Source organism: Geotrypetes seraphini, chromosome 19, assembly GCF_902459505.1.
Source record: "Geotrypetes seraphini chromosome 19, aGeoSer1.1, whole genome shotgun sequence".
In the NCBI taxonomy this organism is placed as follows: Eukaryota; Metazoa; Chordata; class Amphibia; order Gymnophiona; family Dermophiidae; genus Geotrypetes; species Geotrypetes seraphini.
Window position 1 is genome coordinate 2,196,765 of NC_047102.1, and position 20,400 is coordinate 2,217,164.

Below are 20,400 nucleotides of genomic sequence, written 5' to 3' on the forward strand. Positions count from 1 at the left end.
AGGTTCTTCATCTCAATTCAATTACCACATTCACATCTCTAAATCACATTGATGCAGGCTTTTTCCACATAGAGATTCTCAAGGCCTCACACCTTGCACTAGCTCTGTTTTGGATCCGACACACCCTTCCCCTTATATGTTTATTTATATGTTCTCAATATACCACAGAAGGCCACAAAATGGCTTCAAGGTGGTTTACATGGTAAAAAAAACAAAGAGGGGTGAGCACGAGAGAGAGCGAAGAATCAGGGAAAGGGCTATAGGGAAGTATAATAGCTGAAGGCAGTTTCACTGGAAATTTGTAGATGTGTATGTGTTTTCTCTAGGCTCGTTATCTTAACAGTTTTCTATTCTACACTATTGACTCTGGGTAGATTACAAGAGTAGACTAGAAGAAAGAGACCTACTCTCAATTCTAGGAACTATCTTGAACCTACGGGCTTTCAAATTTGCACTGCTTAATTAATATTGGTTAGATACACCAAGAACTTCTAAAGATTTAATAAATAGCAGACTTATTGACAAAAAGTCAAGTAACATACATAATTGCACAATAAATTACAAATATTCAACCAGAAAGGACTGTAAAAGTGCTTCTAGGCATTTGAGGGCACAGGGAGGATGGCCAGCCTCTCCCAAAGCCCTCATTAAAATGAAGACTACATGAATACCTGCATTTCTGCCAGGACTTCTACTCATTTATGTACCTGCAGCATGCCAAAGAGACATATGATCTGTATTCTAAGTTATAACTGGCAGTATGACCAGAATACCTTGACTTTTGTCTATGGGAAAATGACAAATTGCCTTCAATAGACCCAGAAATTATGATCAACTGTTTGCTTTATTTAGGGCCCTTTTTACAAAGCCGCAGTAGTGAGTCCCAGAGCTGCAAAGACAAAGCCCATTCAATTCCTAATGGCTTTGGTGCATTTGCCACAGGAGAATCATTACTGCGGCCTTGTAAAAGGGGTCCTCAGTGAGTAATGCCTTACAGAGACAGATGAAAAATTGGATATTTCTCTAGCACTAGTTTTAAGGAAAACCTGAAAAATGCTATATCCTACAAACATGATCAATAAAATACAAAGTGGCCTTTCCTTATACACTCCTTATGACCCTGGACAAGTCACTTAATTCCCTACTGCCCACCAGGACAGATAGAGAAAATGCTTGAAGTGTGGTTGTAAAACTACACAAAGGCGGTAACCAAGTCCCCATCCCTTTCCTCTAATGCAGGACCGTATGGTTGATATATGGTCCATTTAAACTGACTATGTCTTATAGTACTTACGGGTACGAGAGTGAAAGCTTCTCAGCTAGTTTGTATGCGGTAGGATCTCTGTCCAATGCGTAGATTTTAACACCAGGAGTCTGCTGTAGAATACCTTCAGTATGGCCCCCTGCTCCAAAAGTCATATCTAGGATACACTGATGTAGAAAAAGAAAAAATAGATTACTTAAGACCTAATTCACTATCTTAAATAATGGAGATTTCTTGTTTACATCAAGTCTAGCCTTCCTCTCCAAATTGAGAGAGCTACTCTGCCAATCCTAAAATTTTGACCAAAGTAAATATTTGCCAACCAGGTGTTAGTTTTCCTGGTGTTGGATCTCGTTAGCCATATATTATAGAGCCCAGATTTCTTCATGCTTGCCTATGAATTTAAGTAAAGTTTAGTCAACAGATTCATAGTTTTGGGGTAGGTGTGATGCATAGGCTAACAAATGCCTTAAAATATAAACATGAACTAGAATGAACTCTCCTTAAGGCAAATCCTTAGGTTCCTCTTTAAATACTGGAGCAAAAGAACCAAATGACCCCAAAGTATCCAAAATTCAAAACCAGTAGGAAAATATTTCAACCCTCCAGGACATTCCCTATGTGACCTTTAGGTTATCACTACACCTATAAATGAACCTGAAAGGGACACCTCAGTGTGAAACTGCGCAATTGGAACTCGTCAAAAAGCTTGACATCATCACCCTAAGCCTGAAAAGAGACAATAAGATTCATAACACACTACAAATGTGTTTATTTATTTTGATGTATTACTCGCCTTTTCATGAAGAGATTCACCTAATCTTACTGTGGTTCCTGGGATTGAACTTGCAAGCTCAGAGGCCACTCCTCGACGTTGAGATCACCACAGCTCTCCCATTAAGACCCTGCCCTTTCCAATACTTTATCTTTATAGTCCTTTGTTTTGCTAAATGCTGGGAGTTTTTTATATAATCAACAAAAGGCAGTATCAAAAATAAAGCATTAACCATGATTTCAGTGCAGCCCAAGTGTGAGTGTAAGCTGCTCCAATATGAGTTTTCCAGAGCTTAGGTCCCTCCGAGTCCTTAGCCTCCTCCTTACCTTTAACCAAGCAAATGTCAGGCAAGAGCTGGGACCAAAATTCAAAACCTTACCAGCTGATCGTAGACCCTTAGCAGAACCATTTTGAATTTTGATAACAGCAAGTCAGGAGCTCACAGTCCGTATTAAACCACTGGGCTAATATCTAGAAGTGCAATTGCTTTGCATTTTTTTCCTTCACTGACTGTCTTGTTGTATAAGTGAGTGCCACACATGTGCTCTGTGTTAATGTTTGTTTTCCCTAACACAATTATCTCATTTCATAGGCATAACAAGTCTGACACATTTTCAGATTGAAATTCAGTTTGATTTTGTTACTCATCCAACAGTAAGTTTATATATAACCTTTAGACTTCTAGAGAGAAAAAATTGCTTACCACATTTTGCTACCCTATCCTGCTTGATAAATTTGAATCAGAAATAACTAAATGATATTGGAGTCCTTTTATAAAATTGCATTTTACTATGTGGCAGATATTAGCGAGGTAAACCCAAGTCAACCTCCCCCCCCTCAAAAAAAGGGAATGCCTGCCTCTGCACAATTGGAAGCCAATACAAAGAGCAGAGCAGTCCAAAAGGGATTTATTAGGAACCAGATAAGAATAATCAGTATTTTCCCCTTTTTAATATAGATGGTATAGGGAGGGTGGGTGGGTTTTAGTTTTCTTAAGGTTAAATGGAAAAGATGTAATTATTATATTATGGGATATCTAATATAAAGATTGTTATATGTGGGGTGGGGAGGGATTAAACTTTTTTCTCTGAGAATTGTAGAAATTCAAGTGGAATTGTATATTATATGAATGATTTTCTGTACACTTGTTGTAAAATTTAAAATGAATAAAGATTTATAAAAAAAAAGGAACCAGATAAGAAGAGCATTGTGATTCGACACAGGCCATGTTTCGGCTGAAAGCCTGCCTCAGGAGTCTTAGAGTTTTGAATAAAATAGACACTGAGAAATAAAAACATAACATACACATAAGTTACTTCACAATGTTAAAAATATGTGATAATAAAAAATGGCACACAATGAAAAAAGATAAGAACATATCTCATTAATGAATCTACTCACATCTGACATAAAATTACAGTACATTAGAGATTTCTATTCCGCCATTACCTTGCGGTTCAAGGCGGGTTACAAAAGAGTTATAGAAGGTGGATTACAAAAGAAGATAGCTGGTCATTTCCAGAAAATAATAGAGAGGGGATCAGGTAGTTTCAGGGAGTTGGGAAGTTAGTGGGAAGAAGGAAGGAATTTGTGGAATTAAGACTTTTTCGGGGATTTCTTGAAGAGTATAGTCTTTATTTTTTTTCTGAACATCTTGTAGTCTGGGGTTGGAGATTTGGTTGTCTAGTTTTGCAGCTTGAGTGGCTAGGAGGCCATCATATCGTTTTTTCCATTAACTTCTTTGATTGGAGGGTGTGTGAATGGAGTGTGAGTTTTCCTATGTCTGCTTGAGGTGGTTTGGATGAGGTGGTTGTTCAGATATGTTGGGCTGTCTCCGCCTAGAAAATGTCTAGAAAAGCAACAAAATCAAACCTGGATAAGGGAAAGGGATTGGGACAAGTAGACTGCATTTTTCCCTGTCTGTCCCGGTGGTCTCACAATCTATCTAATGCACCTGGGGCAGTGGAGGATTAAGTGACTCGCGCAGGGTCACAGGGAGCAGTGCAGGGTTTGAACCCACAACCTCAGGGTGCTGAGACTGTAGCTACAAATATGTGGTGGAAAAGGAATGTGCCTTGTATACCACTTTATTGTGGTTACACATTCAAAGCAGTTTACATATGTACAGGCTTGTTTGTTTGTTGTTGTTTTTTTAACTAGGGCAGTGGACTTGCCTGGGGGTCACCAGGAGTAGCACTGGGATTCGAACCCGCAACCTCAGGGTGCCGAGAGAGCAGTTCTACCACTAGGCCTCTCCTCAATGTAGTCAAACAACTGATTCCGGCAGAACAGATGGAAACTGCCATGCCAAAAAGAAGAAACCCGTTAACAAGGTTAACAAACAAAATGGAAAGTGCTTAACTGGGTGCTTTATTTTGCATTTCAAGGGCTTTTTTTTTTTTTTAATTAAATGCCTGTTTATCAGAGAGAGTATATAAGCACCTTGGTAGATATATTTTTTTCTTAACATAGCCTAGGGATTTGATCTAAGATTAATGTTTTTTCTTCCAACTTAAACTAAGTAAAGTGACAAAAAGTCACTTACTTCTTTTTGTAATTTCAATCATCTGGGCTTTTTTTTAACATATCTACAGGACACAAAAATTCTAAAACAAACAAACAAAAAAAGTTACAAGATCAACTAAATTATGAGATCAGACTATAGAATCCATAATAAAGAAAAATCACAGCTGTTTTTACTCCTTATTCCTCTGTGAAGTTTTTTTTCTCTGTTCTAAACAATTTATATCCAAAACCTGTTGTGATTTCAAATTATTAAATCTGCTAAGATATATATTAAGTACTGTTAGGAGAAAAGGAACACATGAAGAAATACCGAAATGTAATCAATCAAGACTCATCAATATGTTATAACACAAGGTGTTAAGGCCTGTACCAGGCTTAAATTTTGATTTGCAGCTTGTGTTATTTTATATAAAGTGTTTTATTATGTATATATAAAGTGTAAATATCATTGAAGAACAGACTTCAGTACAGGCACATTCAAGCAAATACGAACTTTCTTCAAAAGGGTGGATTTGTTCTGTACAGAACCACATTTTCCGAACAGGTGACAGTTGATGCTTTTGAAGTATGTTTAAGGCATCTTTATCAAAATCCAATCCAATCCAATTTGTTTCAAGCAGGCCTGGGGACTAGCGCCTTCCTATCTTCTTCCACAACCCCACACGGTCAACCCGAAACTGCAACACATTTGCATACTCAAGGTCACTGGCTGTAAATACAAATCCTTTTTGGACAGATCTTTCATGTTCCAAGCAAGCAAACAGCAGTCCTGACTGGGTAACTACATCAACAGAGCCAGGCTGACCTACGGCGCCTTCCGGAAAGTAATTAAAACCGTACTGTTTGACCGATTCATCTAAGAATCAGAAGCCACACTAAATTTATTTTTTCCTTCTGTCTATTCCTCGTGTAATATGTTCTACCTTCACCATTTGCTTTCTGTAATTCGCTGAATGTCCAACCCTCTTCGATGTGAACCGCTTAGAAGTCATCTGACTATGGCGGTATAGAAGAATAAAGTTATTATTATATAATTGAGCTGACTACTTCTTTATATTTTTAGGGGTTCACCCTCCATGGGTGCAGGAAGACATCAAACAAGATGTGGAAGAGACAATTTATTGAAACTTCCTAGACAGTGAAGATACCATGCACTGCTTCAATTTTAGTGATGTTAGCAGTTAGTACGATTACTGGCTAACGGCAACATATGTAGCTGCCAGAGTCTCTAGTGATTGAGAAAGGGACGAAAGAGGTTCACTGTTCAAGATTAAGAACCCCTGATAGATTCTGTTGAGCTGCCAAATAGAGTTGAAATTTTCCTGGAGTGATGATTTCCTGTTCCTACATTGTGGTGACCTCCATGTCCCTGGGAAGTTGCCTTAAACTACCTCTTCTGCCTTTTGGCTCTAGTATCTTGCAATTGCCTTATTCTTAGTGAACTCTCACTTAATTCTGACCTCCACTGCACACCGAAAGCCCCCTGTGAGCGGGCTACGGTATTGCACAATAAGCAAAGGACTGTCTATAAACTATACCTAATCCCACTCCTTGGGGATAAAGTAGAAAGGGTTTCTCTCCTCCCAGCTTTTGAAGCTGGGTCCACAGTGGAATTTATGAAGCCTGAACAAATGGCACAAGAATACTGCAGCCTGAAAAGGCCATAGGAAGTTCTAATAAGCCTGGGATGAGTAAATGTCAGGGACTTTTTTATTTTTTTTGGAGGGGTATGGGAAGCCAGTGTGATCCTAAGTAGCAAGTGACAGATTTAACTAAACCTAAAATGCCTTTTGAGCCACCCTGGTTTGGTTGTAAGTTGCACAAATATATTAGACAATAAAACAATATTTTTCTAAGGTTTTATTATCTGATATCAGAACACACAAGCAACCTTAGATATTTTCAGTTTTAATCCGTTTTAAGACCTCAGCGGTGCAAACTGTGTGTAAATTTCATTCACCAAAATCTTCATCTTTATAATTTTATATATATATAGTTTTATTTAATTCCAATACTCATCTCTTTTATGAAGCATAGCAGGGGATCTTCATCCAACATAGGCTATGTTTCGCCCAGGGGGCTTTATCAAGATATTTCCCCTTAGTTATGCCGTCAGATTTTAGTGCTAATGAACACAGTTTGCACCGCTGAGGTCTTAAAACGGGTTAAAACTGAAATTATCTAAGGTTGCTTGTGGGTTTTGGTTGTAGATTACCATGACATGATGCTCCAAAGAAATGGAGACATCGCTTGGCAGGAGGGGGCAGCAGCTCCCCGGGAAGGGGCAGAGTTGAAAGATGATTGGCAGCATTCTGCAAGCAACTTGCAGGTTCAGACGCATTCAGGACTACTAGACATATTGCATAAGAATGCTCATTTAAACCCTTTTCAATATCAACCCCTACATCAGTGTGTCGCAAACAGGTGCTGCGGGTAAGATTCCCAGTGGGACGAGGAGAGGCGCTAGTGCCGGTTGACTGTCAACAGGACGTGCCCCTTCCAGCGCCCCATCAGGAAGCCCTTCGCACATGTGATGTCATGCATGTGTGTGGCATCATCGCATCGATGTCCGCATACTTCTGGATGCCTTCAAGCTGTGGCCGCCAGTTTAGTGCAAAGCTTGCGAGACACTGTCCTACATGTTTACAAATATGCTGCAATTTATGGAAGTTCAGAGAGAACTTCAACCGGATACAGTTCCAAAGAACAATGCAAAACGTGGGAATTGACTTTGTAGTATCTTACAATGAAATGGAAAGCAGGATCTCTTTTCTTCTGCGAAACATATGGAGTCTTTTTCCTGCCAACTGAAGTTCATGGTTGGACTCAGTTTACAACTTGCATAGCTTAATATGCGCTGAAATTTCCAGGCCATAAATTGCACAGATGTGCTTTCTAACACCCACTTAAGTCATGATTATACCTAATAACCTTTCTCTCAAATACTACATGCAATATATTGAAAGCAGATTAATGCAAATAGCTATTCACAATTAATCTACCTTTTTTTTTTTTTTTTAAAACAACCTGTTCTGCTGTCACACACATCTAAACAAATCACCTCCAGATTTTAAAACAAATTTTAAAAACTGATATTTTAGAGCAAATTGTGCAGGGCAACATCCATCATACTGTAGAAAGCAAATGTTAAATGTGTCTTGATCCTTTTCAACTCAAAGGCCAGTTTGCTGACCTTTATTTATTGGGGAAATCCTGAAAACCCGACTGGAATACGGCTCTCGAGGACCAGAGTTCCCTACCCCTGATCTAGATAAACTACAACTTTCCAACTAGCTTGCATGCTTGTAAACTTGTTAAACTAGCAATGGAATTTGTACCTATTATAGCAAGCACTTGTGCAATCCCTAACGTTTATTTGGTTTTGTTTTCATTCATAAACAGAATGTTTGCATCCACAAGCATTTAAAATGGCCTAAAGGTTGATGAGCAAAAACAAGAAATTCTATAATTGAACTATTAAAGATCACTTTGAAAAAGATGAAATATGATATTATGCTTCAAGAGCATGATTCCAAGCAGACATAATAAAATTACGAATGAAACTACAGGCAACATTAAATTAGGATGTTTTAAGTTGTTTGGGGGAATTTAAGTATTCACTTCTGTCTTGCAGAGGATAGGGTTAATGTCTGTCCCTACTTTTATGTATTCTCTGCTTCCACTGCATATGTATTTAATTAAAACAGTCAACAGGTACCGTAGGCATCAGAACGGGGGAGGCCACAGGAACCATGGCCTCCTCAAAAATTGGCAACCGGAAGTATAGCTCTTCCGCCTCCCCCACCTACCACCTTCCCTGCTGCTGTAATTTAAAATCTTCTGGCAGCCGGCGACACAACGAAGACAGCACTTCCGGGGCAGGCCGATGGCAGGATGCTTGCTTTGTGATGCTATCGACTGCCTGAAGATTTTAAATTACAGCGGTGGGGAAGCAGTAGGGGACAGGTTGTACCACAGGATCCAGCTGAGAGGAGTGGGGGGGCTGGGAATGAGGGAAGGACAGATATTGCTTAGAATGGAAAGGCTTTGGGAAGGTAGGGAACAACAGATGCTGCATGGGTTAGGTGTTAGAAAGGGAGGGAAAGAGATGGCATATATGGGGAAAGGAAGAAAAAGGAAGAATTGTTGGACAGGAGGGAAGGAGAAATGTTACACAAGAGAGAGATATGACTCGAAGGGAGAGAGATCAGATTCCAGAGAATGGTGACGGAAGGAGGGGAGAAAGAGATGCTAGTCCATGGAATGGAAGGGAAAGCCATGTCAGACTGCATGAAGGAGAAAGATGTTAGACCACAGGAAGAGGGAGGAAAGGAGAGAGAGATGCCAGACCACAGAAGGGAGAGGAGAAAGATACCAGACCATAGGAGGGGAAAGGATGAAGATAGAGATGTCTGACCACAGGAGAGGGAGAGAGAGGGATGAGATGGTGCACAGCAATGGGAGTGGCAGGGAAGAGATGAGAAGAAATTCTTCTTATGGATAGATGGAAATAGGGGAGAAGAAAGAGGGAAGAGATGGTACACATGGATGGGAAGGGAAGACATAGAAAAGTAGATCAATTTTGAGAAGAAAGCAGAAAAATGGAAGAAAGTTGAATGTTAAAAGTTAATGCTAAAGATGGATGTAGGGCAAAATGTGAAGGAGAGAAAAACAGTAAATGGATAAGATGGCCCTAGATACACAGTTAAGAGCACAGACAGAAGGAAGTGCAGCCAGAGACTGGGAAAAGATGGTTAGAAAAATAAAATTACCAGACAACAAAGGGTAGGGGAAATGATTTTATTTTCAATTTAGTGATTGAAATGTATCAGTTTTGAGAATTTACAGCTGCTGTCTATATTTTGCACTGTTCAGGAAGAAATGCATTTGTTTCTATTTCTCTGGGGTTGTACTGCATGGAAAGACTTGCATCTTAGTGTTTTGTTTGTATATATTAGCACTTTTAGTTTGTGGTTCCGTATTTGCACAGGGATGTGTTCTGCATGTGTGACCAAGGCCAGGTGTTCTGGTAGGAATGAACGTTGAGAAGCATACAGTGTGCTTTGTGTAGTTTAATTTTCTGGTTAACCATTGTGTGTTGTTAGTTCTCAGTTTACTTTTGGTTTTGGTTTGAATTTTTCGTGAGTGTTCTTCCGGAAGGGTTTTTTCTTTTATCACCTTACATTTTATACTTTCCCCTTCTGGCACCTCTTTGATAACGTTCATGCACTTGATAGTTTCACCAGTTTGTTTATTATATTCCATAAATGGCATGATGATGTACGGGGCAGGATTTATTTAGATTCCAATCTAAAGTGCTTGTCACTCAATAAATACCTGTCCGGAGCCATTGGTCAACATAAGGGTTCATACAGGCTCGTACTGAATAGTGCCTCTTGACTGATCTTTTGATTTTTTGAATTTCTTTATATATATTTTATCCTTATTGAAGGATTTAGCTGGTGATGCATTTGTCTTTACCGTTGTAGGTTCAGATCTTTGGGGATTGTATTATTATTACAGTACCAGTTTTTAGTGCTTGGGTTAATAAGATTATACAGTATTGTGTGTATTTATGAAAATGAATGGAAAAGATGATATTACACTTAGTACTATTAGGGGGGTAGGGTCTGGGGCAGAAATTTTGCCCTCCCCCCCGAACAAAAAAGCATTCTACTGCCTATAACAGGTAAACTATAGGTCTTTAACTTACCACTATTTTCTTACTGAGAGGAGAAGAGTAGAAGGCATATTTTTGGGTAAGTATACATTATTTTGCTCTATAGACAGTTTAGATCTTAAATGAACAAACTTTACTTAGCTAGTCTCCATAGGATAATAGCTTTTTATAGTTCTACAGTTTTGTAATCTTGAACCTGTTGGTAGAGATAGTTTCTGGCAGGCAGAGCAGGGTCTGGCTTAGTCTCCATTAAAAAATAAAAGCACGTTTTAGAACTAGTTAATAATAGAGTATACAACCCTTTCCAATTTTTTTAAAAGTGAAGTGTTTTACCAGAGGTAGAACCTCTTTAACCTTTCCTCATGTGAGAGGAGTTCCATCACCTTTATCATTTTGGTCGCTCATCATTGAGCTTTTCTAATTCCACTACATCATTTTTGAGATACAGCAACCAGAATTAAACACAATATTCTCTCTCCCATCTCACTTCAATACTATATTGATTTTGCAGCAATTTTCCTCTCACTCATATGAAGATGTCATATACTTCCTCTTCTCCATCTACACCACTTGTGGGGTATCATAAAAGGCTCCATCCTCAAATCATTACTGTAGCCACCAAAAAGTTTAGCAATTGCTTAGGCTCAAAGAAAAGATCATTTTTATAATTGGAAGTTATATATCTAGCAGGAAATTTCAGAAGAAAAGGTGACACCTAATGAAAGGACACTCTGCTTAAAGGTTACTTGTGTATCACCTGAGCAAAATCAGGAAAAATACGAATACTGAATACAAGAAAATCACTCATGCAAATGATAACGTCACAAAATATAGGCTCTGCCATGTTCCAGAGCACCAAAAGCCTATTCTTCCAATTATAGCTTCTAGAGAACACTCAATAAAAGTTGCTAAATCTAAGGAATATGGGGATAGTTTTACTTCTCCCAAAAGGATGGAAGAACTTTGAGTATCGCCAGTTCATATATATTGAACTCTTACCATAGGTGGCATATTATTGGATGGGACAGCCAAGATCTCACAAAAATATTTATGGCCAGCAACCAAAGGAGACTTAGAAAATTCAATCATCTCAAATGGGTATTCTCAACTCTTTTCCACATACTCCAGTTTCTGTTGCAGTGCTTCTCTCTCTTATTACTATTTCTAGATTTTTCATTTCTTCTGCATTTTCTCCTGGTTTCCAAACATTGCTCATACTGTATGTTCCCATTAGCTTCTCATGTGCCTCCTTGGAGCTGACGATATTGACTTCAGACATCATCTCTAAGAATTAAGATTTTAGAGAGCTGTCCAGAGTTTTTGCCTCCACAGAGCATCCATAACAAAGGCAAGCTTCCTCAGTACCCCAAACAAACAGATGATGTTTACAGTGTTACAGATTTTCACATCATTTGTTTTACTACTATTGTAACAATTGGCAAAGAGATCAAAATGAGGAATCTAAAAAAATAAGTTGGACATAAGAAGTGTGTAGCATTAAAAATATAAAGGCCCCCTATTATCAAGATGTTAGGGGTTTTTATTGTGGGCCACTGTAGTAAAAGCTCCGACACGCATAGAGATTCTATGAGCGGACTTTCTACCATAACACAGCTTGATAAAAGGGGGCCTATATTTTTTCTAGAGGTCAAGTCTTGCCATACTGTATGGAATACAGTAGAGTGTTGCTATGTACTGAATAAAAGAGAAGGCTATTTAAAACCACATTTTGACCAGCAGAATAAAAGATTGGAAATACCAAATCCAAAGTAATTAACTTCTGCCCAATGGAAGGATAAAAATATAAAACAAAACCCCAAAATATTTGCATACTTTCTTGCATAAAAGCTATGTTTATACCAAATATTTCTCACTAGCACAGCAATTATCCTATTTGTCTAAATTAATTGTAATTTACTTGCACTGGGCTGATCCAGCACTCACTCTACAATTACTGTCAATCTTCAAAGCAGTTTTGTAACCTTCATTTGTTCACAGCACATTAACATTTCTGTTCACATAGGTGTAATTGGTCTTTTAAAGCACCCTTTTTAATCATTGCAATGATGGATAAACACTGACCTGAACTAGCCGAGTTCAGCTTCACAGCATAACAAGCTATCAATTAGAAATTGGTTTGAGAATTGGATATTACTCATCCTTAATTACTGTTGCAACATTGCCTTTGTGAAATGATTATTTGAGTTGGAAATCATTTAAATATTTTTGATTGAAAATGTCGTTAAACTGAGCTCTCAGTAATGTATAGACAAGGCATAATCAGAGTGATACTTTTCAATGAATGTTATGACTGACTAAACCCAATGAAAACTAGCAAACACATCAGATTGTAAATGCAGGCCTATTTTTAAGCCTGGAAACAAAATGAGAAGTTAGTAACCTAAATGATCAGTGAGAAAACTACCTTGTTCGTACTTGAAGAAACCAACTTTTGCAATTGACCCAGTGCCGATATTATACATTGTCATGCAGATGGACCCAATTCAATTCCTGAGTTAAGGATGATTGCAATTCATTTTCTCCCCCTTGGGGAGCACAAGACCTAATAGCTACATTCAGGAAAACGGTTTTTGTGTATGTCCCCTGGTACAGGATGATTGTTACAAATTGCTGAAAAATAGGAGGAAACATTCATGAAATACAGAAAAATGCAAGAGGAGGAACACAGAAAAGAATATCAGATATCAAGAGATAATTTATATATGGCTAGCAAAAGCACAGGTAGAAACAAAAATAGCTAGAGATGTTAAGAATCATGGCAAGAAGTTTTTCAGGTATGTTGAGGAAAAAAGGAAGGCTAGAAAAGGAATTCCAAGACCGAAGGTGCTGAGAAATGTAGCAAGAGCCTTCTCCAGAAAGGCTTTGCCTAATGCAACATTTTCTCCACTTCAGGTAGGAGGTGAAAGTTTGGTTCTTCTCCCAAACCTTTAACAGAAGGACAACCTAGTCAGTATTACTGTCTTCATTCATTTTTAATCTGGGGCACTTTGGATTCTAATGAGCCGAGAGCTGCCAAATATTTCCCCAGGCAGGACAATAACATCCATCCCCACCAGCTGATGCTTTGTCCTCCAGGCATGCAACTCTTCCCCCCCCCCCCACCATCCTATCCACTTTCCCCCTTTATGTTCTGAGTATTGATAGAAAAGCAGAATAGCAGAAAAAAAAAAAAAAGACAGAAAGACAATGGAGGCCAACTCAAAGGTCTCCAAGGGCTACCATTGGCCCTGGGCCTTGCATTGAATACTGACCTAGCTTGTCACACAAACAAAGACGAACACTACTGTAGCAGGACTTTATCCACTAAGATTCTAGAGGGATTCATTTTCCTGTACCTCACCTGATTTAGAAGTAATTTTCCCTCAAAGAAGGCAAAAGTGGAGCTAGCCAAGGAGATGTCACTTGAGCCACACTCAGGTTATAAAGTTGGGTATGGGCCCAGTGACATCCTTATCTCCTTGCCAGACTCCGCTTTTCGCCTTCTCTGTTTTCTATAGATTGGGAAGAGAGAAGAATAAAAACAATTTTCCCTTAAACAGCTCTCCCTTAAATTTCTCTGACTCCCTTCCTGCCTTGTTGTATCTCTGAAATGCCTCCGGATATACTTGACTACTCTTAACTTGCTAATGTAATTTGAAAGTCTTTCTCTTTAACATCGCTGTCTGTGTACAGTCTCTTCCTCTGTAAACCGCTCTGAACTGCTGTGGTATTACGATATATAAAATAAAGTTATTATTATTATTATTTCTGTTACTATATCTTATCTGTCCATATGTTTCACCTCCGCTTATAACCTATATTGCTTATTTAGATGCTTTAACGTTTATTGTGTTGACATTGTAAGTAGCATACCAAGTCATAATATTTGAATGTTTACTACTGAAATTGCTTATGTTTGGCTTATACTTGCTTTACACTGCCATGAGTACATTTCTTCAAAAAGGCAGTAAATAAATTCTAATAAATAAATGTATTAAATATGTGGAGAGTAATAGGGAAAAAACAGACATGCTGAACAAATACTTCTAGACAACTACATTTTTAGTGAATTTTAAATGATTTTCAGCTGAAATCTTAGCTGCAAGATACGGCTACTACATCAGCTTAACTTACTCAGCTAACTTTTGAGAATGGATTATAACCCCCCACCTCCCTCTTTTTACAAAGCCGGGTTAGGCTTTTTTTTACTCACCAGACCTGGTGGTATTAGCTCTGATGCTCAGAGGAATTTTACCAGAGCTAATACCACCACAGCTGGCGATAATAAAGCCTAACGTGGTTTCGTAAAAGGGGGGAAGTTAATGAAAAAAAATCATTTCTGCAGAAAAAAAATCTTAAAAGGGTAAAAAAGTAAATAGTGAAGAAAAATTAAAACAAGTTCATAAGAACAAAATACTTCACTAGGATGTTAATCAGCAACACTGAATAGACAACTGTGCTTTAATTAAATTTGAGACTTTCCAATTAGTCTGGAGCAATACAGACTTCATGCTGCCTGTGACTCAGTGCACTGACTCATCAGCAAAACTTTTTCTTACAGGAGAGATACAAGATCAAAAAGAAAGCAAGCTCAGTGACCTTCTGAGCAAGAAGCCTGTGACTGACATAACATGAAATGACCTCCCAGGACATTTTCACTTTCAAAAGTAATACTATTGTCATTAAAAGAAATGGCTGATTTGTAGGTTTATATATATTTACCTCTTAAAATTAGTATTTCATATGAAAAAATCTTCTAAAATTATTAAAGTTACCCAAAGTCAATTTAGGGATCATTTTAGACAGATCAAAAACTAATCATAAACTACATTAAGTTAGTCCAAGAACGAAGGTATTATTTTTTCCTTTCTGTTTTACTTCTATGTATTACCTTGAAGAGTGGACTAACACGGCCACCACACCATTTCAATTGTTATGAAGAAATATACTCCGATACTGATCATAAATAGACATTTTTTGAATAAGAGATTTTAAAATGTCATATAAAAAAGCCTCGGAACACTCTGCATCCAAATTTATCCAGAGTTCTGCTTCTCTTCCAGGATGAGTAACAGCATTAAGTTCTGGTACTTTTTCAAGATGCCCTCTACCACTAGAGACTGGTGTTGTAATTGTGGTTTGTGTCAAAGCCAGGGCAAGACTGGGCAACGTACTTCTTAGGTGCTGATTGTGCAGTAAATTGTCCGCAGATATGACAGAAATTATCAGGATGGTTAACATGATTATAATATCTTAGATAAAACCAAACAAAATATAAAAATTCACAAGCAGCACAATTACTTTTTAGTATAAACTTTCAAATTACTAGTATATGTGATAGATGAGCTGTCCTAAAATGCATGCCTCAGTGTGGATGCTCGTCATGCTGGTGTTCGAGCTCAATGCCCCAATGGAGTTTTCAAGTGACACTTGTACTAAGCTGAGGCTGAGAATATGGAGACAGACACTGGCACAGAGTATACCTACAGTAGCTCAGCTAATTCTTTCTTCAACATTTGAAGCTGTGCCTGCAAAGAAGGTGCCAATACCAATATTGACAAGAGTACGTTAGGCGTTGGTTGAGTTGGGTGTCAAGGCGTTGGGGACTTCGATGTCGAGGCTTACCCCAGAAGACACAAATTGTAAAGAGGGTGATCTGGCATCGGTGCATTGATGGTGATGATGCTTAGGACGATGCGGATGCCTGTCTAGAGGGAGAGAGATGTTTATGCTTCTTAGCTCTTTTACGAGTCTCCCCAAATGAAGCTGGAATCATCGAAGAAGCGGAGAATGTTGTCGAAGCCATTGGTACTGGTGTCAATGTTGGCATTGAGCGATGTTGAGTGTCAGCGTTGAAGTCTCCAGCCATAGTTGATGCAGCAGAAGCTGAACCAAAAAGTATTTTGAATTGCAATTTCCTGGCTTTAAGCGACCTCTTCTGCAATGTAGAGCAAAGCATACATGAAATATCTCAATGCTTAGGACCTAGGCAATGAACATACCAGTTATGTTGGTCCTTGCCCAAAATGGTCCTGTGACATCAAGTGCACTACTTGAAGCCGCTAGGCGCCTTTGACGTGGAAAGAAAAATCGCTGACGCAAGGTCAAAGGACTCAATGGTCCGGAGAGGTCAGGTAGAAATATACCGAAAATAAGTCGTATGCTCCTGGCCTAAAAACAGGTCGAAAAGAGCCCGAAGGCCCAAAACAAACAAAAATCGATCAAAAATGCAGGTAAATCGATTGAAAGGAAAAGCAATAAAGCAGAAAACTGACTAAAATGAGGAGAAAACACAAACGGGAATGACATCTGGTGGGAAAGCAGCGACATAAGCACGGTATAGGCAGCCTCAAGACTTTTAAAGTAACAGTACACTTTTGCACTGTACTTGCTGGGCTGTGTAGATGATGTCAGAATATACTGCTTTCCTCAGATTAACGTGCTAATTCAAGTTAGCACACAGCAGAACCGCTTCGTAAATCTAGCCCTTAGTATTTTTCCTACTGTGTTTCATGTTCTATGACCCGAGGACGGGAGATTGCGAGCTCACCTATTATAAAAGTGCTAAGAAAACTCTAGTTTGTTCCAGGACTCATATGGCTAGTGCAGCTCTACACTACAGGCTTCATCCTATAAACAGAATTTCAAATGAGTCATTTTAGAGTGATATTGATTACTCTTTTAAATTACACTTGATCTAAACTAATTGAATTGTACTGACTTAGCTGTTCCATGGGAGGATATATGGATTAGTGATTATAGCACACCACCAGGAACCTGAAGCTTCCTTTAGTTGCTGAATCACTTTGTGAATGTGAGGTTCATACCTATCAAGTAACTTACCCAACTACAACCAAAAATTTTACAAAAATCCCTGGAGCAGAGGTTAAAGCAACAAGTTCAAAATTAGGGCAATAATGGTTCAAATCAGACACATTTTTATGACCTTAAGCAACTCTCTTCAATAATAATAATAATAATTTTATTCTTATATACCACCAAAGTCGTGGTAGTTCAAGGCAGTTTACAACAAAGAAGAGCTGAACAAACAGCAAATACAGGTACAATGTAAGATCATCAAAATAAGTGGAGCATGGTACAGAGGTGAAGCATAAGAGATTTTGGGAACAATTTGGTTAGGGTTGGAGAGAAGAGGCTTGAGAGGACTTGGTTCACACTTTGCTGCATTGGATAAAATCTTATAACTATGTGAAATGTTAAAAAAAGAGCTCATAAGCTACCTATGTACTTATAAAACAGTAAGTACAGTTGGGATAGGCTACCACCCAAGTTCTCTTGCAAAAATTTAAATCTGGAGTGTGTATATATGCTTTATAAAAATATTCACATATATTGCAACTCTGTTCAAATTCTATCCAGGAATGCCTATGTGCAGATCACATGAAAGTACACATTTATTTTCGTTTTAGTATTTATAGACCACTTACAGCCTAAGTGGTTTACATTTGGGTACGCAAGAATTTCTCCCTATCTCTCCCGGTGGGCTCACAATCTGACTGAAGTGCCTGGGGCAATGGATAGTTCGGTGACTTACTCAAGGTCACAAGGAGCAATGCTGGACTTGAACCTACAACCTCAGGGTGCTGAGGCTACAGCCCTAACCACTAGGCCACTCCACAGGTTCTTCTTGGCATACATATCTGTCGATGCTTATTCCCACACATGCATAGTACTTATTTTTCAGGAAAATAAATCTGGCTGTCCAAGGAAGCCCTATAAAATTTAATTTCAAAGCTATTCTAACACTTGTCCTCCTTTCTCAGTGGGTCTGATTTATCAAGATCATTTAATACAGACACAAAAGGAGAGAAAAGCCTTAATGAATTTGGCTCTAAATGCCATATAATGTCCCTGTAAATAGCATTTGAATGGCCCACCAGAACAAGCAGGTGGTCAGAGAGACAAAACTCATTGGTGACCTCCAGATACCACAATAAAAGTGTATGCACATCCAAGGACCGGTTCTGTTCCCTCGACCCAAAGGTCTGCAATCTCCCACAGTGAAAGATGTCTTCGCAGGGAACCTCCACATCATGAGGGCGAAAACTGTGAACAGAAAACACAAACTATGCGACCGATAAATTGCTCAGTGAGCGATTGACATATGCGTAGAGCCCTAACAGTAGTGATTGGGGAAGCAGCTTTTTTTAATGGCACAGATGTGTGTGTGTGTGTTACACACGCACAATCTGTTCCATAAAAAAAAAAAAGCCCCCACTCGAGCCACAGTCCCCTTCCCTCCCCCCATGAAACCAAAAAAATTGGCAGGAGGGATGCCTACTCCCTCCTGCCACGAAGGACCTCCCGCGCCAATCGTCCCCCTCCACTAAAAAAAATAGGCAGGAGGGATGCCCACTCCCTCCTGCCACCAAAGGCCCCCCTCAAACTCCCCTCGTACCTTTTAAGTTGGGAGCAGGAGGGGTGCTCAGTCCCTTCTTCTCCGAGGCCGCCAAGTCTACAATGCTGGGCCTTCCCCTTCCCAGTGCATCATGTTATGCATGGGGAGTGGCCTATGGCCCTGATTGGCTCAGACACCTTGGGAGGGGTCTTAGGCATCTGAGCCAATCAGGGACTTCCTTAGGCTCCTCCCCCTTGTATCCAGGATACAGAGGAAAGAGCCTAAGGAAGTTGCTTTTGCTAGTATGCAAACTATTAATCCCAGTATGTGAAACTAGATTTAAGTTATTTTTACTTCATTCATTCATACTCAGAATGGGGACATGAACAAAGAATTAAATCTTTTAAGAGGACTGCACTAAGCACTCTTCTCTCAGTGTAGAGACTGAGGGAATTTGTACAAGCCTAAAAATATTATTTAGAAACACGAAGAAGTAAATTTTCTGTAGCGTACCTAATTGGCAGTCTTTGACCCAGCGCCTGTTTTAGTGAGAGAACTGGTAAAAATCCACAGCCACATAAAGTTAGCTTTTAACACGCATAAAGGGGACACGTATATAATTAAATAGGACTCAGTAGACTATAGAGAAATACAGTATTACTGTTACAGATTTCTGAATGTTCTAATGAATTCCTTTTATTTGCCTAAGCTATAATACGATACCAAGTGTGAACAAACCACTTAGATACTGTTTCTGTTCTGGTTAGACACTTGACCATTATCACCTGCCATTAGCAATGATTTCTTACTCTCAGTTAAGAAAGCGAGCCTAATGTTATTATTTTCCAGCACATGAAGATCAAGCATCAAGTTCAATTTTCAATAGAGAACAGAGCTAAATTAATTAGGTAACTGAACAGAGTTTATAAAATGGAGGCGTTTAATTTCATAGAGTTTACATTTCTGTGACTTAAGCAGAACATTATTAAAACTTTCAAAATCAAATTAATCATCCTTCAAATCCAGTCAACTGCCAGACTGAAGTTTTAGCTCAATGAAATTTTTAAAATATGCTATTAAAGTTTATTGAATTATTACCAAATTAATACTTGGGTCATGATAAGCGATCACTAGCAGTTCATGATAGTTAAAAATTGATGTAAAAAGAAAACTCCAAAGCAAGGTTGGAGCTATCATTCAGACATCTAAAAATCTCTCAGTGTGTCACCTCCAAGCCAATTACATGTACCAAATATTTAGAGAGAATAAGTACTCCCCCATACACCCAGAGCTGTATAAATACTTTTAACACATGATCAGCTCTAAGAAACAGTTCTATTCTCAACATGCCCTGGTTTTACAGGCATGCTTCTTCCTGGGATATCCTAAGCTAGTGGTCTCAAACTCGCGGCCCCGGGGCCACATCGCCAGGTACTAATTTGAGGCCCTCGGTATGTTTATCATAATCACAAAAGTAAAATAAAACAGTTTCTTAATCATATGTCTCTTTAGTTATAAATAACAATATTATTATTAAGACTTAGCCAAAAGGAAAGATTTATAAACTATAAAGAGTTTTACCTCATGCAAAATTGTCATTTCTTTAATAGGATATTAATTATTTTTTTCTGAGGCCCTCCAAGTACCTACAAATCCAAAATGTGGCCCTGCAAAGGGTTTGAGTTTGAGACCACTGTCCTAAGCTAATTCTTTAAGTTGAAAGTGGGACAATGATCCTTAAAACAAAGAGTTTCCAGAAAACCAAGTTTTTTTTATCTGTAGCAGGTATTCTCCAT

The 20,400-nt window shown here is 38.7% G+C and overlaps 1 protein-coding gene across 1 annotated transcript in view; it reads right to left on the reverse strand.

Annotated features, from left to right (window-relative positions):
• The window catches only part of METTL15 (methyltransferase like 15), a 62,654-nt gene that overhangs the window by 35,043 nt on the left and 7,211 nt on the right, over positions 1-20,400 (reverse strand). The window contains exon 3 of the mRNA XM_033928429.1: positions 1,295-1,431. Coding sequence (XP_033784320.1) covers positions 1,295-1,431 — 137 coding nt within the window. The remainder of the gene's footprint in view (positions 1-1,294; positions 1,432-20,400) is intronic.